Source organism: Vidua chalybeata, chromosome 7 (assembly GCF_026979565.1).
Source record: "Vidua chalybeata isolate OUT-0048 chromosome 7, bVidCha1 merged haplotype, whole genome shotgun sequence".
NCBI lineage: Eukaryota > Metazoa > Chordata > Aves > Passeriformes > Viduidae > Vidua > Vidua chalybeata.
Genome location: NC_071536.1, coordinates 10972482 through 10999961, shown reverse-complemented (window position 1 = coordinate 10999961; position 27480 = coordinate 10972482). Strand labels below are relative to the sequence as shown.

Sequence of the window (27480 nt, the reverse complement as noted above, 5' to 3'; positions counted from 1 at the left end):
TCGACTCCTGCGGCCCCATCCCAGTCCCGGGAACGGCTGCGCCCCGGCGGCACCGCGGACCCGCCGTACAGCTCCTGCGGCGCCCCAGGCCGGGCCCCGCGCGGAAGTGAGGTCAGCTCACCTCTGACCCGCGGCGAGCATGAGCATTCCAGAAGGTTCTGGAATCGGCGGGCCCCGAAACATGAATTGTTCATGCCACAAGCCCTTAGCGCATGCGCAATTGTAGCAGCGCGGCAGGCGGGCTGCGGGCGGGCGCGGAGGCCATGCTGGTTCCGGGGCCGGGCGGCCGGAGCCGCACATGGGCCGGCGGCGGCGCGGGGGCGGGGCTGAGGCGGTGAGTGCCGAGCGCCGCCCGCCGCCGCCGCGCCAGACGTGCCCCGCGAGTCCGCAGAGCCGCGGTGCTGCTCCCGCGCTGCCGCAGGTGAGCGGGAACGCGCCCGGCGCGCCGGGCCCGCGCCGCTCTGCCTGGCCTAGGGAGGGCATAGCGGCCCTACTCTTTTGGCCGCGGTTACTGCGGGGGCCGCGCGCGGGGAGCGGCCGGGCCCGGGCGGCGGGAGCGGGGGGCGGCCGCGATGCAGGCGTTGCGCCCGGGCGGCGGGAGCGGGCCCCGCACCTTCCCGCGGGCTGGCGGTGGCGCGGCGGGTGTGGCGGGCGGGCGGCGGTGGGGGGCGGGCGGCGCTGACCTTGCTGCGCGTGTCCTGGTGCGGCGGCCATGTGCCCGCGGGGCCCTGCCCGGCGTGGGGGCTCCCGCGGGCCCGGGGTGGCGGCCGCGGCCTTGTCTCTCTTCTCTCTGCCCTTGATGGCGTAGCGGGCTGTGGGAACCTTACCCGAGCTCCCCTCTGCGCGGCTCCGCTGCTGCAGCCGCGGGCGGGCGCGGCCCCCGCGCTGAGCACATGGAGCCGCGGGCGCTCCGCGTTGCCCTCGCCGTGTCCTGCCCCGCTCCGGGCGGGAGGAGTTCGGACGTGCTGGAGGCCGCGCAGGGAGGAGCTGCTGCCGCGCGGGTCTCGGCGTGAGGATCGGGGACACCCAGCCCGGTACTTGCAGTTGCTTGTGTGTCTCGATTTCAGCCAGTCGAAAAATTAAAAGCTTCATCGTGCCTGCTTTACTTCCTGAATCTGTTCTCCCTTTTTTCCTGTAGAAGTAGATGTGCAAAGTCATAATGCTTTTGTTTTTCTCTACGTTTCTTTTAATATTTTAGACATGCTCCGTTTATCTACAGTACTCCGTCAGATAAGACCAGTGTCCAGATCCCTCGCCCCCCATCTAACACGAGCCTATGCAAAAGATGTGAAGTTCGGAGCAGACGCGAGAGCTCTGATGCTGCAAGGAGTAGATCTTTTAGCAGATGCTGTAGCTGTCACCATGGGGCCAAAGGTAATGGAAGATTTGGCCTTTATGTTAGCACAGACCTGGCTGAAAATACTGTAAGAGAGAACAGTTGTTGGTTTTCTCTCGGTGAAGCTGCACCATTGTGTTTGCAGACCTGCAACGCAAAGGGGTAGGGGAATAGACAGGCTCCTGCAAGCAGCTGTAGTCTCATGTCCACCAAAAGTGGGACAAGAGTGCATGTGCTTTTCGAAGTAACAAAGTAAAATTGCTTGGATTCCTGTGAAAGGTACACTACATTCGTCTAAACAGTTTGAAGGTTAAGGAGTTGTGCATAACGTGTTACCAGCTCAGTTGATAACTTGTAACAGTGCGGTAGATAATGTAACTGTCTGTGTCGTGGGGTAGGTTAATTAGCATGTGGGTGGCTTGGTTGATTTTTTTTATGACCCTCGTTTTCTTTGTTAATTTTTTTTACAAATTACATTTTTGTATTAGTTTACCTTTTAAATATTAACAAGCTTTAAAAAATATCCAAAGTGTAATGTTGAGTTTTCAGTTGGCTGGTATTACCAGCCTAAGTGAAATTTCGTGGTCGTGGCATTCATTTGTGTTACCTTATATTCTGTCCTGTAAGGGAAATCTGGGTCTCTTGGAAAACCAGCTATGGTATTCTGCATAGTCATGCAATGTGCAGTAGGGCTTGAAATGAGATTCCTCTTTTTGAGGAAGAGACACGGATTTTCTTGGGGCTTATGTGAATATCTCTGTTCCCTGTAATAATAGCATGTGCATGGTAGTTCTTCTGAGGGCTGCTTGGCCTCTGTAGCATTATTTCATGTATTTTCTGCCCCCTTTTAGTGCTCTACCAGTTTCATTCAAAGGCAAAAATGCCATAAAGCTGAGCAGATGAAGGTTAAGGAACAATTATGTCAGGAAGCTGTGGCTACTTCCATAAAGGAACAAAGTTTAAGTGTAGTTGGTTAATTTAACTCCTTGTTTTTTTGGATCAGGCTACTTTGTGAATGCCGAAGCATAGTTCTAATCCACTGGCTAAAGGGCAGTTGCTGATGCAACTTCATGTAACCTTAGGGGATTTTTGTTATGCTGTTATTAATGTATTGTAAAAATGGAGGTGTTGTGCTGCAGTGCCTGAGTCTGCTCCTGGCATTTTTAAGAAATACTGCTCTGGTGAGGAAACCTCCTTTGGCACTGCTCTACATTTTAAGGAGCCCAGTTTGCAGTCTCACACAATCTTTTGGTAGTGCTCCAGCATGTTGAACAGAACTGGTTTGTGTGGGAGCTCAGCTTCTCAATATGCCAGACCATTCTAAATGTCCATGCAGTTACTGGTGGTTTGTTCCCTTCTTCAGAAACACAGACAGGTGTTTTTGCTGAGAGCAAGCCCTTTCATGTGATTTGTTATCTGTAGGTTTTGTTGTGTTCCTCTTCTCAGAGCTGTAAACCAACCATTAAGAATAAGACTATATCAAAATACAAAACAGAATTAAGCAAACTAGGAGATATTATATGAAAAATGTACTGGTAGCATGCTCCTCCAGAGAGGAGTTTTCTTATTCTTGAATCACTTTCATATTTAGAAGGGCAGGTCAAATAAGATAATGGGGAATGCATTATTTTGGCATAACTGTTCCATGGCACAGAGGTAAATTTCCATAAGTTCTTCCCCAGGTTCAGCCTGAGTAACTGAAGCAGAACCTTTCCTTGTAGCTGCTGGGGTGGTTGTGCTTCAGGAGCAGCGAGGCCTCATGCCTGGCAGGCAGCCAGAGCTGGTTCAGTTTTGAGGCAGATGTGTGTGGGCTCGGAGCAGGGGAGGGGCACAGGGCACCACAGCCCTGGGTGCTGCATGGGAATCCCTGCCTGGCTCGCCTGGCACGTGATTCCCACCCTGGGCTCCGAGAGCTCTGGCAGACCCGACAGACCAAGTGAGGGGACTTGTGCAGGGCTGGCTGGGGGGGACAGTGCTGAGCTGCGGCTCTCCCTTCCTTCCCTCTTCCAGCAGCTCCAGCTGTCAGGATAGCAGAGGGGTTTCAGGGCAGCAGTAAATCAGAGGTGGCTCCTTGAGTTTCTGCTGCCTCCAGTTCAAACTGGAGCATGACTGGGGCAGCTATTGGTTTGTTTGCTGTGTCTGTTAGATAGAATACTGCAGCTTTTTAGTTGGATTCAAGTGAGAGCTAAGATGAGAAAAGCTTGGGAACTTGCAGTGTTTGAGAAATTACTGTAACACATGAACGCAAATTTGAAGTATTTTCAGTTGTCTTTGCTAATCACTATTGAGGTTTGCAAGTCCGCTATTTTTTTTCTTCCAGTACATGCAACAAATTGAGCTTTATATTACTTGTTTTTCAATCACAAAGAATGTTTATTGTGATCTGATTAAAATTTTGGTTATTTGAATTGCTATATTTGTAATTTTGGGGTAAAATATTAGCATTAGAGGGACTCTCTCCTGTTTTTTCTCTAAGGTCAGTGTTACTTAATTGCAGACTGTGGTATTAAGCATTATGGCTGAAGAATGGGGTGTCATTCTGTGGAAGCATAAAGCCTTTGAGCCATTTTTCTGGTTTTGGAGAACTTTAGTATTAAAGTATGTGTTTGAGAAGTCCCAGCTGAATGCCCCGTGTAAGGTGTTCAGCTGTGACTGTTCAAAATTTTCAGTTGAGCTCTTGAGAGTAACATGCTTTGGGTTGGCTTGGATTTAAAATTGGGTTTTTTGTCCCCCTAGGGAAGAACAGTTATTATTGAACAAAGCTGGGGAAGTCCCAAAGTGACAAAAGACGGTGTGACAGTAGCAAAGGCAATTGACTTGAAAGACAAATACAAAAACATCGGAGCCAAGTTAGTTCAAGATGTTGCCAACAATACCAACGAAGAAGCAGGAGATGGTACCACTACTGCAACAGTCCTTGCACGAGCTATTGCCAAGGAAGGCTTTGAGAAGATCAGCAAAGGAGCCAATCCAGTAGAAATCAGGAGGGGTAACTTTTTTCTGTTGTATTTAATATTTGATCACTGTCTTTTATTTTTCATAGCCTAAATTTGACTTGTTTTCTGTTTGAAGAGTCACCATAAAAGGTTATATGATGTTTAGAGAATACAATTTTTTTTTTATACTGTGGACTCTGAACAATCATTAATTTGTCTAATCATTATACTATTTTACATGCAGTGAACTTATTTGAGTTGTTGTAAGTGAACTCCAGTTAAAGCCATTTCTGCATAATAAACATGTAAACAAATCTGTTACAAATTTCAATCATGACAGTATCTCACACCAATTTCAAAAAACCCATCACTGCATACACAAATGACAGTATGGAACAAGAACTATTTGGTTTTGAACATGCAAATAATGCATTTTTTGCAGTGTGGACTTTTGTTTGAAAGGAAACTTGTTTGTTGTGGTGGGTGGGTGCTTGGTTTGTGTTTTCTGTGCTCTGTACCTTGCTTTGTTCACTCACAAGTGCCCTGTTCATCCTCAGGGGTGATGCTGGCAGTGGACGCCATCACAGCTGAACTGAAGAAGCTGTCGAAACCTGTTACAACTCCAGAAGAAATTGCACAGGTAAGAAAAAACACGCAATCAAATGTAACCCAAATTTAGGCAGCTGTTTCTCAGAAAAAGTTTTGTGAAGTTAGGTTATGCATCTGGACACTGGGTACTTTTCTTTATTCATCAGAAATAGTCTTCAATTGCACTGCTAGAAGCTAGTTCAGAAGTGGGCAGATTTTTTCATCTTCAAGTTTCATTCCAAAGTATGGTTGTAAAACATAAATGTGTGTACTTGGGAAGAACTGATGGGAGCAAAGCTCTCTTGTGAATGGAAGTGATGGCAGAGTACTGAGGGTGTGGCAGATCTGCTGTGAGAAATCAGGTTCAGGTGTGTTGATGGTCCTGGGTTATTTGTCCCTGTCCCTGGAGATGGCCTGGGTGTGAGCCCAGTGCAGGGAATCTGGCTCTGTGCTGCAGCTGCCCAAGCGCTTGAGCCCTTCTGACAGAGTTCCTGGCTCCTGCTGTGAGTGCAGCACACTCCACTGCCCTGCCTTATCAGAAATGTCAGCGTTGCATGTGGTTATTCTGATTTTTTTTATCATGAGGAAACACCTTGCATTGGAAAAGAAGATTCAATGTCTTATTCTTTCAGGTTGCCACAATATCAGCAAATGGAGATCAGGAAATTGGCAATATAATCTCTGATGCAATGAAAAAAGTTGGACGAAAGGGTGTGATCACTGTCAAGGTAAGAACTGGCCAAGTAACTTCTCTTCTCCTGTTAGGGCTGGCTTTTGTCATATGTGATGCTGCTGCTGCAGCTCACATTCCATAATTCCCACCATAATTCCTCCCCAGCTCCTTTAGATGAGAGTTTGATCACTGTTCCCTCTTACATTCTTCCTGTTTTGGAGAGAAGCACATGAAACTGATGTGGGATCCAGAGCCTTTCAATTTGTTGTGCACAATATGCTGAAACTGTACTTGTGCTTTTGGTAGCAAACGGGAGATTTTAATGCAGACTTTCTTGCATCTAAACAGGATGGAAAAACTCTAAACGATGAACTGGAAATCATTGAGGGTATGAAATTTGACAGAGGCTACATCTCTCCATATTTTATTAACACAACTAAAGGTGAGTTAACAATAAGTCATGTCAAACACCTTCCAGTGGCTTGTGTCAGTCAGAAATAAAGGCACCTGTTCAAGGCTTTACTGTCCCTTATGCTGTGCACCACAGCCAATAGAGCAGGGTGTCCTTCCCCATCAGAAAACTTGAACTTAGTAAAAGCTTGGCATGTTGGGGGGATTCCTTTTTCTACTCTGCAAAGTGTTCCTGTGAACATCAGGCTGGCCTTGCAACACAGCAGAACAATGGAGGATTAAGAGTGGAGTCTTGGAGAAAACAAGTTGTCTTTTTTTTTTTAATGCAGTTGGAAAGTGTAATCATTGTTCCAAAGCCCCTGCTTAAGTTAAAAGAGTGCTTGATACGTTTTTGTAATGGAATTGTTCAGATAATGCATGTTGTTTCTGCAGGACAGAAATGTGAATTCCAGGACGCTTATGTTTTAATCAGTGAAAAGAAAATCTCTAGTGTACAGTCCATAGTTCCAGCTCTGGAAATTGCCAATGCCAACCGCAAACCTTTGGTCATCATTGCTGAAGATGTTGATGGAGAAGCCCTCAGCACTCTAGTCTTAAACAGGTGAGGCTTAAAATCCATTTTTTTTTAATGGTGTAGGGCTGCTTGTTCTCTTATCTGTGCCAAAGAAACAGCAGCTTCTAACACCACCATGCTTTGTATCAACTCGGGCAGAACTTCAGTTGTGTCCTAACTACTTTTTTGAGAAAACCACCTCGGTTTGTGATGGTCTCTTTGTTTGCTTGAAATGCTAGAGCTGCACTGAAATAATTTGGCTTAGTAATTAGACTCATTCTCTGAATTTTTGCATTTAGACTGAAGGTTGGCCTTCAGGTTGTTGCTGTAAAAGCGCCAGGTTTTGGTGACAACAGGAAAAACCAACTTAAGGACATGGCGATCGCTACTGGTGGTGCTGTAAGTAATGATGTTTTAAGTGGCTTTTTGCTTCAAGGAATGTTAATGCTTTTTAAGAAGGAAAATACTGTGCATTTTTAGGTCCTTGGCTTGTATTTGCTGGGTTGCAGGCTGTATTCTTTCTTTCAAAAATGTAACAGTAACTGATGTTTGAAACTTCCTGTTTTTTAAAATGCAGACACTGATAATTGCTGTGTAATGCAATCCTGGCCAACCATATGTCCTTGTAACTGACCGAAGTCACATGAGATTTCCTTGCAGGATTTAGGTTTTTAAGGGGAAGGAGGAACTCCAAGGCAATTATTGCCTCTATAAACAATTGCCTGGACTCAGATGTGGCCAATATAATTATTTAAAATATAATTATTTAAAATGAATGAATTTTCTTGCTACTAAATTTTGCATATAGTTGATGCACTGATTAATGTCCCTTTATGCTGCCCTTTTTTAATATGCATTTCAAAATTATAGCATGATATTGGGAGCCAGAGAAGGCTGTTGAAATAAAACTTCATGTTTAAGGTAATGGCAGCACAAAGGAACCAACCAGCAAACTGTTCTTAAGTCAGTGACATGTCATTATCTGTAACTTCTCAAAATACAAGGATTGAAGGAAACACCATGAAACTGTGTCAGGAGAGGTTTAGGTTGGATATCAGGAAGAGGTTCATTACCCAGAGGGTGGAACTGCAGTAATGTGGTTATTTTGCACCGTTAGCCTGCTGTATGTGTTCATGTACTTGTAGATAAAATAACCTGATGCGTGGGGAACCTGTGAATTCCAGCTTTTCACATAATTTCTTTCTTTTAGGTGTTTGGAGAAGAAGGTTTGAACCTAAATGTGGAAGATATTCAGCCTCATGACTTTGGTAAAGTTGGAGAGGTCATTGTGACAAAAGATGACACCATGCTCCTTAAGGGGAAGGGTGAAAAGGCTCAGATTGAAAAACGCATTCAAGAAATAATCGAACAGCTAGAGGTTACTACCAGTGAATATGAAAAAGAGAAACTGAATGAGCGATTGGCCAAACTCTCCGATGGCGTAGCAGTATTGAAGGTATTAAGAACTTGGTAAAATCATGATGAACTAAAGCTTAGGCTTCTTGAGTACTGAGGTACTGAAGAAGACTTGCCAGTATGGGAGAGGGTGGGTTGGCTTTCTGGCACATCTTAGGCATTGGCTGCTTAATTCAGTGGCAGTAGTGCTGTCCCACCTGGATTCCTTGTGTGGAACTTGATGTGTGGCTTGCTGCTGCAGGTGGGTGGAACGAGTGATGTTGAGGTGAACGAGAAGAAGGACAGGGTCACCGATGCCCTGAATGCCACCCGTGCGGCCGTGGAGGAAGGCATCGTCCCAGGTGGTGGCTGTGCCCTGCTGCGCTGCATCCCAGCCTTAGATGCCTTAACTCCAGCCAACGAGGATCAGAAAATTGGTAAGCAAATGACTTGAAGATATGTGTGGAAGTGATACAAGCACGCTTTCTCCTGTCATGAGGCTTTATCAGGTGGCTTTCAGTGAGTTTTTAGTTACTTGATCTTAGGAACATCACATTTCTTTGGTGGGGTGGTCTCTGCTTTTGAGTGGGAAGAAGCTTTTTCACTGCATCGCTGACTGGCCGGTGCAAGACCCAGTAGCAGTAAAGCAGCAGTATCCCAGCACAGAGTGGCAAATGTTTATAGAGTTGGGAGCTGGTTGTTAAAAGTCTTCGCAGATAGACAAAATCTAATAATGCTCAAGAGACTGTGTGGCAAATCGAATGGAAAAAGGCTTTATATCATGTTACACATAAATATAAAGAGTAATAATCTTGTAATTTTTGTGGAAGTAAAACTAAAATGTGCATGAATATCCTTCAGAGACTTAATTTGTTTCAAGTGTCAAGTAGCAGAGAACCCTTCCTCCTGGAACTGACAAAAATAGCTTATGTTCTTGCTTAGAGGGTTTTCTTTTTTTATCGATCTCCAGCACTAGGGCACTCCTTGGCAGTGGGAGTGGTGTTTGTACATGGAGCTCCAACTATCCTTTATCTTGCAGGCATTGAAATAATCAAGAGAACACTGAGAATCCCAGCAATGACTATTGCAAAGAATGCTGGTGTTGAAGGATCATTGATAGTTGAAAAAATCCTGCAGAGCCCATCAGAAGTTGGCTACGATGCAATGCTTGGGGACTTTGTAAATATGGTAGAAAAAGGAATCATTGACCCAACTAAGGTAACCTAAAGGTCTTAATTCTCAGCTTTGCTTCCTCCCACCTCCTGTGATGGTCAGCAGGTCTTAAGTAGTCTCTTGCTTATTTTTAGGTTGTGAGAACTGCTCTGATGGATGCTGCAGGTGTTGCATCTCTCCTATCAACAGCAGAAGCAGTGGTGACTGAAGTTCCTAAAGAAGAAAAGGAGCCGGCAATGGGAGGAATGGGTGGGATGGGTGGAGGAATGGGAGGTGGCATGTTCTAATTCCTGGGTAGGGATACATCATGAGCTGTACTGTTGAAGACTGACAGTTCTGACTTTAAAAACTTGAGCTATCAGTGTGAGAGGATGGATAGTGACTGAAGTGAGGCTGGTGTTGAAAAGAATCACTGTAACCATCAGTTACCGGATTTCATTTAACACACGTGTAATTGTTTACAGTCATTGTCCATGCCTACAGATAATTTATTTTGTATTTTTTGAATAAAGACATTTGTACATTCCTGATAACTGGGTGCAAGATCCATCTACCAAGGTCCTGATTTGAACTTAATTAAGGCACTTGATATTCTATTTCAGAATTTCTTGGTGCTTGCCAGTACTAGGAAGAACTTGGAAGCCACTGTGCGTGAGACTAGACAATTGTGTACAAAGTAGGCAAATAGAGTTATGTGACCTTTATGTAATAAACTGCTCAAAAGTTATAAAATGTATCACCTTCTTCATCTGCACACAAAGCCATAGTTATGGGAGAGCCTGGACAGCCTGCTGCTTGTAAGATTTAGTAGAAATTGACACTTATGCTTGAAAAAAATGACAGGGCATTTCACTCCAAGAAACATTCCTTTATCTAGAATGTTTCTCAGAAATGCAAGTGCTTTAATTTTGGTAAGAAATCTCTTAAGCTGAACTGCACTACAGTTCTTTGAAATATTAAACAATGCTCTGAAAACAAGGCACGTGCACTGACTTTATTTTGCCCTGTCTATCTGGTTGCTTCACGTGCTGGAACAGGCCCAGTGTACCTCTCAGGTACCCAGGGGAAGTGAAGTGCCCCGAGGGTATCAAACAGGTGAGTCTTTGCTAAGGAAGGGTTCTGGGGATTTTAGATAGTTCCTTTGCTCAGGAGTAGTATGTGATTACCTCCTCACCTTGAGCCTTCCATTCTTACCTTCCTCCTTTCTGGTAAGGGGTGCAGGATTTAGTTATTTTGCACTAGAAATGTTGCTTTACCTCTTTCTGTGTTCTTTGACTTGACACCACCACTAACATTGTGCAGTCTTTTCTGCTTTCCAGCCTGCAGAACAATGGTGTTCCCAAACTTGTGTATGTTTATATCTGATTACCTCAACAATCAAAATTGCTTTACAACTTCTCAGTTCTGTACAAATGACCTTAATCCACCTGTTGCTTTCCCCAGCTTCCTGCCCTTAATAAGAACTATCCTTCCACATATGGGATGTGTGGCATTCTAATTTTAAGTAAAATGATCTGAAACTGTTTCAGGGTTGTCTTTATTTTGAAACATATCTTTCTATGTTATTTAATATGCTGTTCTTTAGTAACCATATGGATTACATATGCTGCAGAGAAAGGATCAGCTTTAGCACCTGGCCTGAAGCGTTCACCTAATTTCAGTAATGAAATTTGGTAATGCAAGACAGCATAAAGTAAGGATTTAAAATCTGTTTAAACCTATTCCCTTGTTTTTTTCAGAGACTGGGAAGAGAATATTTCAGGAATAGAAGTACTGAACATGTATTTAATCAGGATGATATTATCACAGTGGGAGTATGGTACTGAAAAGCCTCAAAGATTGAAGGTTTAGTGCTTTCTTATATGATTTATGATGACAGCTGGCCTTGGCTGTGCTTGTCTGCAGGAAGTGCAGGGTCTCTTGTTACCTGCTTCCAGGGAGGACAGCACGGGTACCTGTTTCTCAGAGGTAACACTTGCTTTAAAGTGTTGTGTTTGCATTAGGTGAGATGGAGGTAACCAAAGTGCAGTGTGTACCAGGGAAGGAGTGGCAAGGGCAAGTTCAGCCTGCCAAATGTACTACAAATTCCAGGCTGGGAACCACTGACTGTAGCTGAGACTGCTGCACTCAGATTACAGTACTCCTTAAGCATTTCACCCCCAAAACAAGGGAAGTTCTAGAGCAGTTGCTGGTCACTCTAGGAGTAACTGGAGATCCCTGACTTACCTTTGCCATTCATTTGAATTCAAAGCACCACTCCTCAACGGTTGCCAAACTGTGCCATTTTCTAGGAAGCCAGTATGTCAGTTGGCCTCTGGTTGGGCAGAGCTGGCTGAGTTGATGCTCTGAAGTTACATTCCCACAAAGCTGAGTTAATAAGTTACAGTGCTGAAAAACCCCAGGAGCCTGGCTAAGGCTGAGCTTGGGCTGTGATTCCAGGAGCCATTTGGTGTTAAACGGCAGCTGAGATAGCCCGGGTTACAGGAGCTGCCAGGTGTCTGTTACTGATAAGGCTTTAAGCTGCACTTGATTGCAGCTTTTGAACATTCTGTGTCTGTCTGAGCAGGTGTGTCTGGCACAGTGTAAGATCACACCCAAGCTCAGATAAAAAATAGATGCCCCAAAGGAGGAGCACGGCACTTTGTACAAATGAAGTGTACAAACAAGTTTATAGCTGAGGTTGTTACAGGGTTCCTTTATGTCTGATGAACTTCATGCAGCATCAGCTCCCGAGGGATGCTGGTTTCTGGGCCATGGAGTTTGGATGCTCTTCTTTCAAAGGCAGCAACCATCTGCTTTACAACTTCATCAAAAAATAGTGTAGCAAGTTTTGAGTGTAGAAGTGAACGAAATTCAAAAGAAATCTGTTTAAGAAAATAAAAGATAATTATTTTTCCTATATATACTGTTGTAAAATGCTGTTACAAATAGATAATTCTATTAAAGAATTTCCAGTGAAGGCTGCAAATAAGTTGTAGAACAGTTAAAATTGAGGAATAGGTGAATGTGGCTGAGAAGGAAATCCATTTTCCTTGGTCTAAGGACTGTACTTATGGGCTTTTCCATTAAGCAAATCCTCTCACATTCAGTTCTCTGAAGTAAAGTAAACCTAAACTGTCTTTTCTTTAATAAATGGTTCATTACGAAAGAGGTTTGGGGTAATGAAAAACTACTGACAAACAATAACTGTTATTTTGTGCACAGAATTCACTTGAGGGACAGAAGTTGTCTGAAGAAAATCCTGCATGGCAAGAGAGCAGACTAACAACAGGTAAGCTGGAGCATGCCCAAGAAACTTAAAAGCAACTTGAAAGAGTTACCTATTAAATACCAATATTTTAAATCAGGCTTTCCTTGTTGGTGGCAGTAGTTATGGTAGGTTCAAGCAAGCAGTTTAATGACTAAAATTACATATTTGGTTTCTGTGTCACATCTCCCACCTTAACAGCTCCCACTCCTGACCTGACACCAGTAAGTCAATGAAAAGGATTGAGAGTTAAGTAATTTTTGTTATTCCCAAAAAATCAGCAGATTTAATGCCACAAGGAGCAAATACAGCTTCTCCCCAGTTCCTTATGAGCAATGGATGTTAACTGCAAAGCAGTAGCACAGAAGTAATTAAACAGCTTGGCCCATGAGCCAAGCGTAGCTTCATTTACATTTGCTTGACCTCAAGCATCAATAAAATTAACGTGCCTCTTGCAAGTCTGAGAGTCTGAGAGTTCTGCACAGTGGGGACGTTGAGTCTGGCATCATGTTCAGCAATTATGTCAATCTTAAGGTATGGTATACATTAATGAAGTTTGCAGGTGGTAAAAATGGTGGTGTGCTTCAGTCTATGAGCCAAATCATTTCAGAGGTGAAGCCAAAGTAGGAAAGTTCCCTGCTGTATGTGGATATCTCCTAGAATCAGGCTGGCACAACAGGATACAGCAGCTTGTGGGAACCAGCCTAGCCCAAAACTCAACATTTTCTAAAGCAAACAAGCATTCTTGAAATCAAAGGTTTCTCTGGAATATCTGTAATTGCAGGGCCTATTTTGAGGAGTTTGTTGTGAAATGCTTATCATCCCTCCCTGCACGTGCCCAGAGGCAAGGAGCAGCAGGGCAGTAACTGGCAGAGGTTAAGCTCAGCCAACTGCACTGGCTTTCTTTGCTGCCTCAAAACAGAGTAAGCAGTAAGATGTGTTGATAGTGTTCCCCCAAGAAAATGAAAATGTCCACAATCCAGTTTAGTTTTGATTCCCTTTAACTGAAGTTCTTGACCTGAAATGTCAAAATGTGGCTTTGGTTTGTGGAGGTGTGGTGCTGTTTTCTCATAGAGCCTGTAGTTAGATTGCAGGCTTTAAATAGTTGTTTAATTCAAGGTTTTAAACTGATTTATGGCTTGGGTAAAGAGATAGCTTATATATGTTAGCATACAAGAAAGAACTGACACTTATTTGCCTAAAGAAATACAAATAACATGAGCACATAACATGCAAACCATTAAAAAATGCAGTTCTTTGAGCACCTGTATATTAATTTTTACTGTTGAACTGTATGAAGTGCAATACAGTAATAAGCTGAACGTTAATAACCCAAGGAGGTTAATGTGCTAGTTTAAAAATACTCCAAAAGCTTTTTCATATTCACTGAAGATAATTTTCAAAGCAGAGTATTCCAGCAGATGGCAGCAGGATTAACCCAGCTCTATGTACTTTTGCAGCCTGTTACAACCTCCAGTTTAATGCTTTGTTATACACTTTGTTATAAAATGCAAGAAAAAATGTGATGGCAGACAAACCAGACAACGTGGAAAAGCAGTAACTTGAATGGAAACAGCTTTTCTGGGAGTGAAATTGGGTTAAATCGGGTACTGGATTAAAGAGCAATAGTTTTGGGCTGCAGTGATATCCCATCATAGATTAGAGACAGCAAAAATCTATTACACTTGTACTAGAAGGAAGGAGTAAGGCTTAAAATACATGACAGAGGAAAACTGGAAGACAGGAAATTAAACTGACCAAACTGCAGCCCAAACAGGACAGGTGGAAGAACACTGACTTCCAGGTACCAAGAGCATTTAGATTGCAGAGTGATTAAAGAAAATAGCAAAGTATATTTAGCATTTCTCCTGCATTGGACTGTCTAAAAACTTCAATGTGTTTAAAACTGTAGGGTGAGAGGTGCCTGTCCTAGACTGTTTCATGATACATAGACACCTCACAGAAGGCTGTTTTTTGTGAAGGATACTGAAGTGGTTTCCAGCAGTAAAGTTTGTGAAATATTTTTTGGACAGAATTGACTAAAGCTAACTTGTTTTGTGTGTATAAGTGTTTAAAGAAGTAGTACAGTAATTTTAAAAAGCCCCCTCAGTTGAAGATAAGTGTTTCTATGTGCTGCTCCTAGCATGTGGTAGTTTTAATTACCATACTTACTGAAAAATCCAATGTACATGTCCTTGGATAACCAGGGATACCAGGGCTCAAACGCCACACTGTTTCCAAGTGATTAAAGAGTTTTCCATCTGTGCATGATGCCTAAAATAAAGTTTTGAAAATCAAGCTACAATTAGGCTTTTACAAATGTGACAAACAGGTATTACTGTAGGTTATGTTTGCATTTTGTTAAACAGTGATGGTCGTGGCATAGTTAAACCTGTTCTTACAGCACAGCCAGCATGAAATTCTATATGCAAATTTGTCAATTAAGGCAAAATAATTGAAGTCCTTCCAAGGCAGAGGTAAAAATGGTCTGTCGAGTGTCATAAAACAGATCTGTGGCATGATGCATAGAACATTCAAATACATAACATCAATTGGCTTGTAATTTGTAGAGAAAATTTCTGTAACTTTTTTCCAGGTCATTTTTTTACAAGTTCTTATTGTTACCCCAAGGAGCTCTGCTCCAACTGACTGCCCCCAGGGAATAGGTGTTGCTTGGCTTGGAAAGCTGTGGTAAAGTGACTCATCTCAGACTAATCACCAGCACCAAAAACACCTACATTTCTCTTTCTAGGAATGAGATAATACATGGCCTTGCTACTTCTACATCAGAAAGGGAAGGAATAGAGGGAAGATTAGATACAAAGAGCTGGGCCTGCTTCTCCCTGCTGCTATCAAAACAGCAGGAAAAATGGGAAAACTGCCACTGTATTCCCCTTACTCCCAGTCTTAAAGTAGCAAACTCACTCCATGCTTTCCCCCTCAGCAAAACCTGCTGTTACAATGTGATTTTTCCATTGTTTAAGCCCTAAAACAGGGAAAACCTTCAGCAACAAACCCATTCCCATTTTGTGCCTGAGGACCACATAAGGTTCCTTTGCCTGGAATTACTTGAGAGGACAGTGAAATGGTGCAAGCACACAACCACTTCCCTAGAAATGTTCCTGCAGTTCTGTGGACATAATGTAAACCTCTAGGAAAAGCAATTGCAGCAGAGAAAAGGCTAATGATTTTCCTTCCTCTGGGGAGGAAATCTGAAGAAATGGCTTTCCTCACCACTTTTGTGTTTTTTTTTTTCTGAGACAAGAATGCTTCTTTTGAGTGAATTAAGAAGGAAAAAGAGTTGGTAAGCCAATCTGATAGCTGTGTGAAAGAAAAAAGCCTGTCTTCTCAGGAAACTGGAGAAAAGGAAAGCTCTGCGTGCAAGTCACAGATTTTCCATTATAGCTGCTCAATTTTATTTAATAAAGGGAGAATTTTTTTTCCTTTCCAGAATCAGTAAGGATATTGAATAAAGGGCATTTTGCATATTCCTTTTCCAATTTACATCTCCCCTGTACTTCAGAAACTCATTTTCTGTTAAGTGTCTCTTATTAGGAAGCCTAGAAAAGAACAGTGAAATAGGATTTTCAAACAGTTATCTTGAACAACAATCAAATGCTGTAACTTCCACTAATTATTCCAAACCAATCAGGATCCACCAAGGAGAGGCAATTTTGCTATAAGGAATCTCTTCTGAGCCATTCTTTACCAAAACAGATTTGAACATATAAGGCAAACAAATAGAAGATTCAGACATCATTTTAAATGTTTTCCTTGACACTTTTCTACTTTTCTCTTAATTATTGCTCTTGAAAGCTGAAAGGAAAAATGTAACTGCTTCTCTTCTGAACAAATTAATTGTAAAAAATTTGACTTTAAATCCAGACTTCTTTCTTCTCATCAGTGTATTGAATAACCATCTCTTCAGGACATTGTACTGAAGCTTAGTCTTTTTTTTAGGCTTTTCATATCAGCTAGTTAAAATTGTGAGAAGAAAAGTAATGGCAGCAAGTTCATTAAGGCATCAGAAGTTAGAGTTGTCAGATAACTTTTAACTGAGTACTTATTTTGCACTCAGAGGGGGTTGGACAAAATTAAAAAACAAACAACAAAAAACAAAACAAAAAAGAAAAAGAAAAAACAAAAAGCCCAAGCAAAAATGTTAATATCTTCATTAAGTGTCTGCCAGCTTTGCCAATAAAGACAAATTAAAAAGTATTTCTTCTCCCCCCTCATGTGGCAGGTTGTTTTAAAACACATTCAAATTCTCCCCAGTTTATCTAAAGTCTTTAAAGAAAAGCAACACAAGTTTTGAGCTACACAAAGAACTTCCAGCATCGATTTTGTTTTGAAGCAAGATGTTCCTGGAATATTCAAATTTCAGCAAACAAAAGTTAAGGAAAATTATAGTTAGGAGAAAAGAAAAATGCAATTACCTTAACTAAATGTGGTCTCACTAGGGTTACAATTGATGTGTATCTCTCTACTACAGGAGGGAATCCTATTTCTAGCTGTGCTTTGCAGTACCCAGAGCGCCTCGAGAGTATGTCTGACTTTTTACACCAAGGAACAAAGAGTTTGTAATTCTCCACAACAGCAACAACTTCATACATTTCCTGCATGGAATACCTGGAAATGGACACATGAACATTACAGTTACAAGGTATTTCACTTCAAATTAGTATTAAAAAGTTTCAAAGATGGTATACATGGCATAGGCAGTTGAAAGGTGGACATAGTCATTACCACTGATTTGGAAATTGAAAATGCAGCTTTGCTAATTAAGAGGAAAGAAAAGTAATACACTGGTAATTGCTTTTGCATAAAGAAGCAAATTATCACATCATCCAGCAGTAACTTTAGTGAATAATGAACCTAGTCCCTGCTACTTTCTGCAATATCAAGTAAAACATGCATACTCTTCAAATGGAAACCTTTTTTCCAGCACAGCTGTGTCTTCATTTAGGCAGATATTGGAGATTCCACCAAAAAGAATTTCACACTTCATGGCTCCCAAGACAAGGTGTACCAAAACTCAAGTACTATATTTTATAAGGTTTAAACAGAGGAGCACCACCTTCCTTATTTTAGCCCAAATAAAAAAGCTTAATTAAAAACCAGATACAATAGAAAAACCTTCCAGCATCACAGAATGGCTGATGTTGGAAGGGACCTCTGGACCTCTTTTTGTCGAACACCCCTGCTCAGAGAGGATATTGAAATCAGATGAAACACTATTAAGGCAACATTTTAGCTGATTCTGCTGTAGCATGACAAAGTATTACATACCTATAGTTTTTAATTTTTCATTCTGACTCTGAAACAGGTGGGATTAAGTATGTGCTTAATTTCCTTTAAAATGAAGCATATGTTCAACAGTACTTAGCAGTGAGGACTATTGGACAAAAGCCCTTTTTAAGTAGCTAGGCAAGACCTGTTGCAGTTCAAGAACTATCACAAAAAGGATTGTTAAGTATAGTTAAAAAAAAAAAAAAAAAAGCTAATAAACAGTTCATACTGTTGTGGACCAGAGACTGGGCAAATCCCAGTATCATTAAATGAACTAGGATTTTCCCACTAGCTCTAAGGCAAATAAGGTTTCAAAATCTTTTTCTGTGTGAAGTTTCTTCATCACAGAACTAATTATTTTCCTTCTTTCAAAGAAATAAGAAAATCTTGAGAAGTGTAATATAATGTAAGTGCAGACATTAGCATGTGTTTGGGAGAGAATGGAACAGGGTTTTCACACCTGTTGATTTATTCACATGTTACTAGATTAAATTCTTACTAGATTAAATTCTCCATTTCAAGGTTGGTTTTGTTTTGTCATGGAAAGAACAGTTATTTCTGCTGTTTCTTGCTATGGGCCAAGGGCTTTGTGTTCCTACTTTTTTTAATATTAACTTTCAGACTGGTAAACCTAATCTCTACAAATTCTGAAAGTCAAAACTCCTTTCTAGGTTCCCACAGTCTTAGGGACATGTGTCTTCAGGGATACTCAGTCTTTTGAACTACTAGTGTTTTGGATTAATTACAGCAAATACAAAAGCAATAAGCATTTAAAGTATCTTTCCACAGTTTTATACCAACCCTATAATTCTTCTTTCAGAATATTCTTTTCTTTTATTTATTAGTGGTGCAGCAACATTGAAGAAATTTCTTGAAACAGTATGGCTCATTACAGATGTTTGCAAAGGAGAAGTTCTGGTCATCAGAATACCACAAGAAGCCAAGTGCCTGAAACAGGGAAAATGCTTTTAGATGTGTTTCATATCAGCAAAATAAATAACAATGCATTCAGGTAAGAAAAACCGTCTCTTGTATAACATTACAGAAACTGTCAGCCAGATGGAAAAAGCAAGGCTTGTAACAATATATAAACTGTCAAAAACACAAGGGGCACCTTTTTTTTTTTCCCTAAGAGAAAGTAAAAATAGCCCCCAGTCACGACAGAAGTAACTGGCAGAGTTAAATACAAAGGGCCTCATTAACCGCTGGCTGCATGGCAGCTTGAGTTCTCTTCAAGTCTCACATGCACTTAGTCTGCAGAACATGCTTTCTCAATAGCAAAAACGAGGCATAGTTTGAATGCTTTACCCTTTTGGCATACACAAAGCAGAGAAGGTTTCACTTGGAAACAGAAAGCTGAACTCTGCTATAATCCCTCTGCTGCTGCCCTTCTCTTAAAAAGACAATTTCATTTTGGAAGTCCTTTCAGAAAGTGCTTTGTTTACCCAGCTTTCAACATTTCCTTCAGAAAATATCACCAGAACCTTGGATGCAGTGTTTTCATAAGTAAGACTTAACAAATTAGCTTTAAAAGTACTAGTAACTCTGAGACTGCACCTCGGTTTTCTCTGTGAACATCTACACTAAAATCTAACAAATATTCACTGTGTTTAACAGTTCTGCTAAATCACTGATTTTGCTCAGATCAGGTCAGTCAAGATGCAAAATGCTGCCTCAGAAGCTCTGAATTTCAGGAAAGTAAAAATGCCACTATTTGCCCACAGTGACTCTACAAACATAAGCTAACGAGTAACCCAGGTCTTCTATTGATCTTCCTCTAACTATATAATCAGGACTGTACTTCTGGATTCACATGGTTAAAAATGGAGCCAACCTCTTTTACTTAGAGCTAGGCTTCTTTGGGGTTTGGTTGGCTGTTTTACTGGCTATTTTTAGACACAATGAACAGGTACATGGCCTTTTTTTTTTTTTTTTACCAAATACCAAATCAGTCACCAATGTTGAATTAAATTTAATTAAAATTAGCATTATGTTCTTTAAAAAATCAGCATAATTTAGAATTCTAATGAAATACAGTAGTTACCCATGACTGAGTGCATCAGCTTATATGGTCACTGTAGTAGGAGTCAGGTAAATAACAAACTGGTAGAGTTTAGAGGAAAAGAATCATCATTAGCAGCTGGTTAGAAACAATATGTACAGACTTTTTAAAAACCAACTATGCAACTGGGACATGATGCCTGAAAACACGCTGTAATCACTGCAGTTGAAAAGAAACTAAAATGAGACAGAAGTATTTTGTCAAAATTAAGAAAGGATAGGCCTACTTTAAAAGCCTTTAGACAACTCTGAGAATGTTTGTAACAGTATCTCAAGGGATGTGGACAAAGTCTGTTTTTTTCCAGACAGACCATAGAAGACTGCTAAGGAAAAGCTTTGACAGGAATGCTGGAAGAGTGCCAGTCACATTGTAGCTGCCTCAACCAGATTCACAGAAGGTGTTTAAATGTTTGAGCAGACCTCATTCTGCACAGCTGATTTAAATTCCATTATCTGGGGCTACGTACAGGACACAGTCCAAACCAGTAACCAGGGTTTGTCTCTTGGTTTGTTTTTTACTGTAATGCTGTGCCAGTCTATTGTTTCATGCAGTTTTATCTGAACTTGTTTCAGCCACAGGGCTGAAAAACAATCCTTACAAATAATCTCTCAGCTGCTGAAAGACTATGTCCTTGCCATTCAAGGAAGGCAAGCTTAAGAGGTTATAATGCTAGTAAGTATGGTGAGTCTCCATCCCTCTCCCAATTTTATCTGAAGAACAGATGCTGTGAGAATGTGCTGGGCTGGGTCCAGGTCAGGAAAGCAGATCTCCTTAAGAAATCCCTAGGTTTCCATGACTGTCATGCATTTTTGTGAACCTGACTTGGGCCACTGAAGAAAAACTAAGTCCATTCTAGAATTCAGACACACCTGCCACCTCTGTATTTATCTCCTGCAGTGAGAGAACCATCTCTACTCATTCCTGCCACTCACTGCTTTCTCCCTGAGCACTTGAGGACTGATCACAACACCACCCAACTCCCATGGCCTGAAAAGGAAGCATTTCTGGAGAATGACATGCACGTGTAAGTGATCCATATTCTGTGATTTAAAAAAAAATTTTATAACTACACAATTTTCTAAGCCTGAAGGTTAACTTTTTTTAAAAAATGGCTCTCTTAACTCCTCAGTGTAAACATTGAAATTAGTGCCAGGAGCATGCCAGGGCAAATGTGTTTACTGATATTTTCATCAGGTTAGTGATACCTGACTTTATGGTCTGTGAGACACAAGTTAATCCCATTCAAATTCTTTGCCAACAGCTGTTTGTATCACAAAAAAAATGAGTGTACCTGCAAGTGTCCTCATTAGCATCTCAGGCTGAATAAGCACATGAGACTAATTTACCACCTGAGCCCTTGAAGCCTGCTACTGAGCACAGTGAGGTTCTGCTGAGCTGGCAGCGTGCATTCCGGGGACAACTGCAGGAGTGAAGCATCCCCAGCTCCAAGGCTTCAGGTAGCACAGCACTGGGTTTGATCCAAGTTGTGCTTGCTTAAAAACAGCTGCCAAAATCCTTGCAGCTTCCCCTAGAAACATTTTTAAACTGAGTTTGCAAGCAGTTACTTAATGGGTTTCCTTATACCAAACACCCTTCCAGCAATTGATTTTGCCCTGGAGACTCTAATAAATTACTCTTTAAAAGAACAATTTTGTTGACCAGGACTGAACAAATTTAATATTGCAAACACAACGCTAAGATTATACCAGAAAGAATATAGAGTAAAAATGTGGTCCAATGTTACATTTTACCGCTGCACAGTTAACAGTTTTGTCAAATGACTGCATGAAATGTGACATCATGAACCAATTTCTGTTTCACTTTTTGACAGTTTTTATGAGGATGACAGAGTTTGATAAAGAGACACAGCAGCACTGCCAAAACAGTGGTAGCAGGTGAACCTTTTACACTAAGATTTTCAAATCACACTCTCTCATCTGCTTGTTCTTTTTTCTTTCAGTAGAAAGGTTAACTCTTCACCAAAGCACAGTGTTTTTCTCAAGCTTTTGCAGCCAGCCCTATACATGCTCAGGTGAGAAGGAACTTGTTGCGTTATCTGAAGCGGAAAACATCCGTGCGCTTCCTCAGTTTTTAAATCCTTTGACGGATCGCTCACAACTCTGCCACTGTCTCCGGCAAAGAGGAGGCGAGTTTCTAACTGGGCAACCGGCCCCTTCCGTCACGCCCGCGGTATCCGCGCCTCGCCCCGCGTACCTGGCGGCGGCCCCTCCGGCCAGCGCCCTGCCGAGAGCCGCGCCGCTCCGCGCCATCCCGGCCGCGCTGCTGTCGCCGCCTGTCGCCCCTGTCGCGGCGCGGAGCTGGCCCGCCCTGGCTGCGGGGGCGCGCGGTCACGGGACAGCGCGCGCGGCCGCGGCGCTCCGCCTGATTGGCCCGGCGGCGCGCGAGCCCCGCCCGCGGCCATAATTGGGCTTGAGTGCGGCCAGCGCCCCCCCCCCCGAGCGGCGGGAGCGGCTTCGTCCCCGTGGCCGTCCGCGTGTCTGTCCCCGTGTCTGTCCCCGTGTCCGTCCCCCACAGCGCGCCTGACCCGGCGGGTCCGCGGGAGGAGTCGCTGGTGCTCATCCCGCCTCTGCTCGCTGCGTGCTCAGGGTTACAGTCAGCAGCAGCTTAACAGTACGGCCACAGACCTGTTTGTAATCACAGAGCACCCTCTGACCACAACTTGAGACAAAGAAATGATTAGTTAACGCTTTCTCGTAATGCACCTTTCAAATACAGGTTCTCGCAAGGAAAGCGTGTTTTACAGTTACTCTGCGATTGGAGACCTACTGTTTAACTCACCGCACTTTTCATATTTTGTGTAATATGTGTTACACAGAAATTGTTAAAAGGTAAGACTGCAAAATCTATTTCCATAAAATAGTTTGGGTTGGCTTTTTTAAATTTAGTACCAGGTATAGTCTTGAGTGGGAATCTTGAACTAAGATTGGTATTTTCACGTCCTGAACTTGAGTTGTGTCTGGACTGTATGCACTAGAAAACCAGCCTGGATACACTGCCAGCAATGTTCCTTCAGCTACGGGAGGAACCCATTCCCACCCATTTACAATGTAAATGAAGCAATTTTAGTTAAAGCTGTTGAATGCTGAATGCATTAAGAAGTGAGACGATTTCTGGACAAAAATAACAGTTCAATTATATAAACCTACAACATATCGTCCTCAGAAAATTGATCCTTTTAATTATCCCAGCGTCCTTGCCATTAGCAAAACCACTCATCATTAAATAATCACACCACCAATTTGGATGACAGAGACTCAGTGGAGCAGCTTTTACTTTACCACCTCAGGGTATGGGGTTTTCCAGATAAGCTGTTCTGCAGCATATCTCTATTAACTTGATGAAAAACAGAAATCAGTAAAAACCCATGTTCTCCAGTGCAGGTGAAAAACAAACTGCAAAGCCAGAAAAACAAACAAAGCCCCAGTCCTATGCTGTCCTCCCCTCCTGTAACCATTATTACTAACCTCATCTGTGTTTTGCAACTTCCATGAGTGCTGTTATTTGCTGGATTCTGTGTCTGTTGTTCTAGCTTGCTCAGTGGATCAGGAATTGCCTCTTACAAAGACTGATGTCTTTCAGTGTTTAGAATAATTGAAGAGTCAGGCATCAAGAAGTCCAAGGTGATGGATGTTTAAGGCACTTTGAGGAGTTTTTGCCTTTTTTGTTTTCTCTGGTAGGCTCAGGATTAAAGTTCTTAAACCTTGCTTGATACCTGTTGCTGGAAGAGAGTGCTGCATTTACTAACTTTGACAGGAAGAGTGGCCCAAATTAATCCTTAACACCAGAGGGATGCAAGATTTCTGATACACTAGAAAGAGATGTACTGTAGGACCACACAGGTTGTTTTTTTCCTAAATGTTATTTTTTTATAATACTACCATCATTAGAAGGTTAGGTGTAAATTCTGATTATGAGGTTTATATTTTTAAAAACAATTAATAATTTTAAGGAGACCTTTCAGTGGGCAAAGAGTCAATCTTTGATGAGGAGGAGAGCATATCTCCATGTAAAAAAAGCTCTATTCCTACAGATGAGTGAAAAGAGCAGCTGGTTTAGTATGTTCCTTAGGCAGCCAGAGATATGCTGAGGAAAGTAAAAATATAGTCATTGTGTTCCTGTTTATAAATGAGTTTTGAATAATACTTGCCTTTGAAAGATCTCAAAATATCTCACAGTTATACATGTAGGTTGGGAAAAATGATCTACAAACATAGATGATTCATCAGGATATAAAATCACTTACATTTTCTTATATTTCATATAGCACCAGTGAACTTGGTGTTAGTAATAATTGAAGTATTTGGCTGTAAACATGTTGTGTAAAGGATTACACTTGTTTGATCTTCATAAGGTTTTGGTGGACCAAAAAATCCAAAAATGGTTTAAATCTCAGCGCATATTTGTTCACAGCCAGTTTTGAAATCTGGCTCTGTTTTTACTCTGTCCCACTTCCAAAACAGTACTGTCTGTATTTATTAAACTGCTCAGGAAGAACATGATCTGCACCAAACCGTGCAGCCCCCGGGCTCAGCTCGGGCAGGCTGGGGGAGGATTGCTGCGTGGGGAGGGCCGTGAGTGCAGCAGCCCTTACCCAACCACCCTGCCCTGCCAGCCCTGGGGACTGCGCTAGCTGGGACACAGGGCCTGAAGCCTGGTTCCTCTTGGCAGAAAATCTACAAAAACACCCTCAGACTCCCTCAGGGGAGCCCACAGGACTGTGGCAGCACAGATGACAGTCCCATCCCATCTTTGATTTATGTTCCTCAGCCCACCCTTACCAGCAGTGACACAAATTGTTTGTGTTCAGGTTATGCACATCCTGCAGAACACAAAGCAGCCCTCATTTGAAATCCTCCAAAAAGCTTATCTTCCTATGTGTATTTTTTAACTCACTGGCTTTCCAGTGACAAAAAATTTGTCACTTTCTACATTATTTCTTTTTGACATCAGAAACAAAAATGGGACTGGAAGAGATTTTATTTTGTGGTATTTTTTTCTTGCTCATATTGTTTGAGAAGTTTCTACAGAGTTGAAACATAGCTGCTACAGTTAAATATTTCCTCTCTTTGTTTTAAGAACTTCTGCCCTTTAATAGACACATGAATGTCAGTGAACTGTCCCTGGCACATGAAGTTAAGCACAGACTTGGGCAGAATGAAGGACTAGGAGTTTAGCCCAGGTTTGTAGCATTTTGCTAATGTCAGCTCATTGTACAGCTCTTTACAGCATGGGTGGGGGAGGAAATGAATACAAATAAAAAGTTACTTTTGGAAGCAGCAGCACAAGGGTGTAGTCAAAAGCCTGCCTTCTTTGAGTGAACCAGTGCCAGAAAGTTCTGCTGGCACAATAGATGGGGTCAGACAAGGACAGGCAAAGAGTCTGGATATTTCTTTCAGCAGCAGTGCCAGCTGGTGACAGCTTAAGCTGCCTGTGAAATTGGACCTGAATCTTACATAAAGCGGGACCTTGAAGGTCTGTTACTTAGGTGTGATTCCTGATCTGCAAAGCTTGAGGGCTTTTAAATCCAATGTTTCAAATCCATACAGGAATCTCTGTGAAGTCTGTGTTCACTTGAATGTGTGAGAAAGGATGGGAACTCAGTAGGGCTGGTAAACCACTAAGTAACAGCCTTGTCTGTATCCTGTGGAAGCTGTGTGATGGAGTTAATGTTCAGGAGGCAAAAGTACATATTCAGGGATTTGACAGGCAGCCAAAAAGAACCTGGGCAGCATACAGAATTTGGTGGAAAAGCAGGGAAGAGACACGAGCAAAAGGCAGTTTTCTTATTGTTTCATCACAGCACAATTTCTGTTAGCAGTCACAACATGTAAGTCTCTTTTATGTGTGAAATGGCACATTCCAGAATGATGACTTTAAAGTGTTCCTTGAGACGTCATCCCTAGCTCAGGTCTGCTTAATAACAGAAGAAATTAAATATTGTAACTGTTCTGCTTAACATAAACTGGAAGTCAGGCTGAAGAAAGGAGAGAAAGTTACTGCAAATTGATCTTCATAGCGAATCTGAGCATGTGACATTTACTTAAAATAGTTACATGCATTAAATTCTTGCAGTAGGGAATTATTTTGCCTCTACCCTACTGTCACATGTCTCTGGGCAGCTTGGTAAATATCTCCTTTTGTAGCCTATGAGTATGTGCAAGTGCATCTTTCTAGAAATGCAGAATGTGAGTTTAATAATGCTAAGAATAAAGAACAGAAGACTTTGTGCACCTTCAAGTGACAGTCACTCTTAACATTTGAGTACATGTAGTTAGTAAATTATTAAAAGCAGAACCGTTCAGCAAACTCCTGCAAACCAATCAACACAAAGCAAAGACTGACAGATATTTAGATCAGTTAGTCAATCAAATACACATATTAACACAAAAACATGAGCTTCACATTATTTTCTTTATGACAACTCTCAAAAAGCCATAATATGAACCACCAGTTTACATAAGGGGAGTGATTAGTGAAGAGTCAATATGGGTTTTGCCATCATGCATTTATCACCCTTTTCAGAAATAGTTTATGCATTTTACCTGATGGAAAGTTCTCAAGTTGACTTCACTTGTTGCAAAGGCTTCTGAGGAGATTAGGGACTTAGCAGGTGTACAATAAAACCACACAATAATAAATAAACTATAGAAGTTTACATATTACACTGTGTTATGAAATATCATTGATATGCTGTATCATTAAGCAATCATGAACTTTGTACCTAGGTTGCATAGCCAGCCTTGGTATTTTACTACTACTTAAAGTTGAGACAATAAAAAACTAGCTTGTTCACAACACTTGACTGTAAGGGAGAGTTCCCAGGGCTTTGCATGTGGACAGAATCAATCCTATTTAGTTATTAAGTATACAATAGATGGTGATGCTGAAATGTGTGTATATCACCTGGGGAAAAAAAGTTAGTAACTCCCAAATTAAATGTGGAAGTGGTGTGAGGTCAGTTATTGCAGAACAGCTGAACAATTTGTTTACATCCCCACTTAGGTCATGTTCATAAACATCTGATTGTTCCTTGTCTCTTCTAGACTATATTGAGTTTGCCCAAGTCTCTGTTGAACACCGTCAGTGGCTTTGACTGAGCAAAGTAAATTGCTTTTCAGGTTTTGTACGTGACACAATTTTTAATGGCCTGGAGTAAGGCTTAATTCCACTGCAGCAGCATATTGCTACAGATAACCGTATAGCTTTGATTTCCCATGTCATCAGTTTCTGACCATTTTTCCCATTTTAAATTCATATAGTGACTTAAAATTCCAATTTGTAGTAACTTCTGCTTTTTGTTGTTGAAGCTTACCTCTGTGATCTTAGATTATTCCACGTATGAATCAATGTAAGGTAATTCTCAATTCCTTCTTCCACCTGCCAGTTTGGTGTCATCTGCCAATTTCGTAAACACAACTACCCTTCCCTCTTTCGAGCCCTTACTAAAATACTGAACAGACTTGACCGGCCTGAAGGGCTGGAATCCGGTTAACCCCCATCTTGTAGTAATAAATATATATCTGCTTTATTCTGATATCTAGCGATCCGCCTGTTGGCACTGAGCCAGTTACCCTGACCGGATGAAACGCAAATCAAGCACTTTGGCAAACAGGGCTGAGCGTCCAAATCCCAGCGGGGCCAGCCCTCAGCGGCTGTGGGAAGGAAGTTTTCAGGAGTCACTCCCATATTTGGCGCTTCCATTCCCCGCTCCCTCACCGGAAGCTCCCTCACGGCGGGCCGGGCCCAGCGCGCGCCCCCGCCTCTCTCCGCACGGCCATTGGCTGGGTGCGCCGTCC

General features: G+C 42.0%; 2 protein-coding genes and 1 long non-coding RNA gene across 8 annotated transcripts; 2 read left to right on the top strand and 1 right to left on the bottom strand.

Moving 5' to 3' along the window:
• Positions 1-23: 23 nt before the first annotated feature.
• On the top strand, positions 24-9598 carry HSPD1 (heat shock protein family D (Hsp60) member 1). Of its 3 annotated transcripts, none has more exons than XM_053947047.1 (12): positions 24-111; positions 1199-1374; positions 4073-4325; positions 4830-4912; positions 5493-5588; positions 5882-5975; positions 6377-6545; positions 6797-6896; positions 7708-7953; positions 8155-8329; positions 8932-9110; positions 9200-9598. In XM_053947047.1, the coding sequence occupies exons 2-12, from the start codon at positions 1201-1203 to the stop codon at positions 9350-9352; spliced, it is 1722 nt and encodes a 573-aa protein (XP_053803022.1). In that variant the 5' UTR covers positions 24-111; positions 1199-1200; the 3' UTR covers positions 9353-9598. The 3 variants fall into 3 exon arrangements, with proteins under 3 accessions (XP_053803022.1, XP_053803020.1, XP_053803021.1); XM_053947045.1 differs by lacking the exon at positions 24-111 and adding an exon at positions 317-421; XM_053947046.1 differs by lacking the exon at positions 24-111 and adding an exon at positions 940-1034.
• A 2117-nt stretch (positions 9599-11715) lies between these two features.
• On the bottom strand, positions 11716-27368 carry COQ10B (coenzyme Q10B). Of its 4 annotated transcripts, none has more exons than XM_053947055.1 (6): positions 26997-27368; positions 23149-23402; positions 18403-18549; positions 16749-16941; positions 14485-14586; positions 11716-11929 (listed from the first exon to the last, which is right to left on the bottom strand). In XM_053947055.1, the coding sequence occupies exons 2-6, from the start codon at positions 23151-23153 to the stop codon at positions 11762-11764; spliced, it is 615 nt and encodes a 204-aa protein (XP_053803030.1). In that variant the 5' UTR covers positions 23154-23402; positions 26997-27368; the 3' UTR covers positions 11716-11761. The 4 variants fall into 4 exon arrangements, with proteins under 4 accessions (XP_053803030.1, XP_053803031.1, XP_053803029.1 ...); XM_053947056.1 differs by lacking the exon at positions 26997-27368 and adding an exon at positions 26227-26299; XM_053947054.1 differs by lacking the exons at positions 23149-23402; positions 26997-27368 and adding an exon at positions 21878-21994.
• On the top strand, positions 18527-20999 carry LOC128790390 (uncharacterized). Its single transcript, XR_008431734.1, has 3 exons — positions 18527-18613; positions 20561-20687; positions 20925-20999. It is a non-coding gene; the product is annotated as an uncharacterized LOC128790390 (long non-coding RNA).
• Positions 27369-27480: the final 112 nt, after the last annotated feature.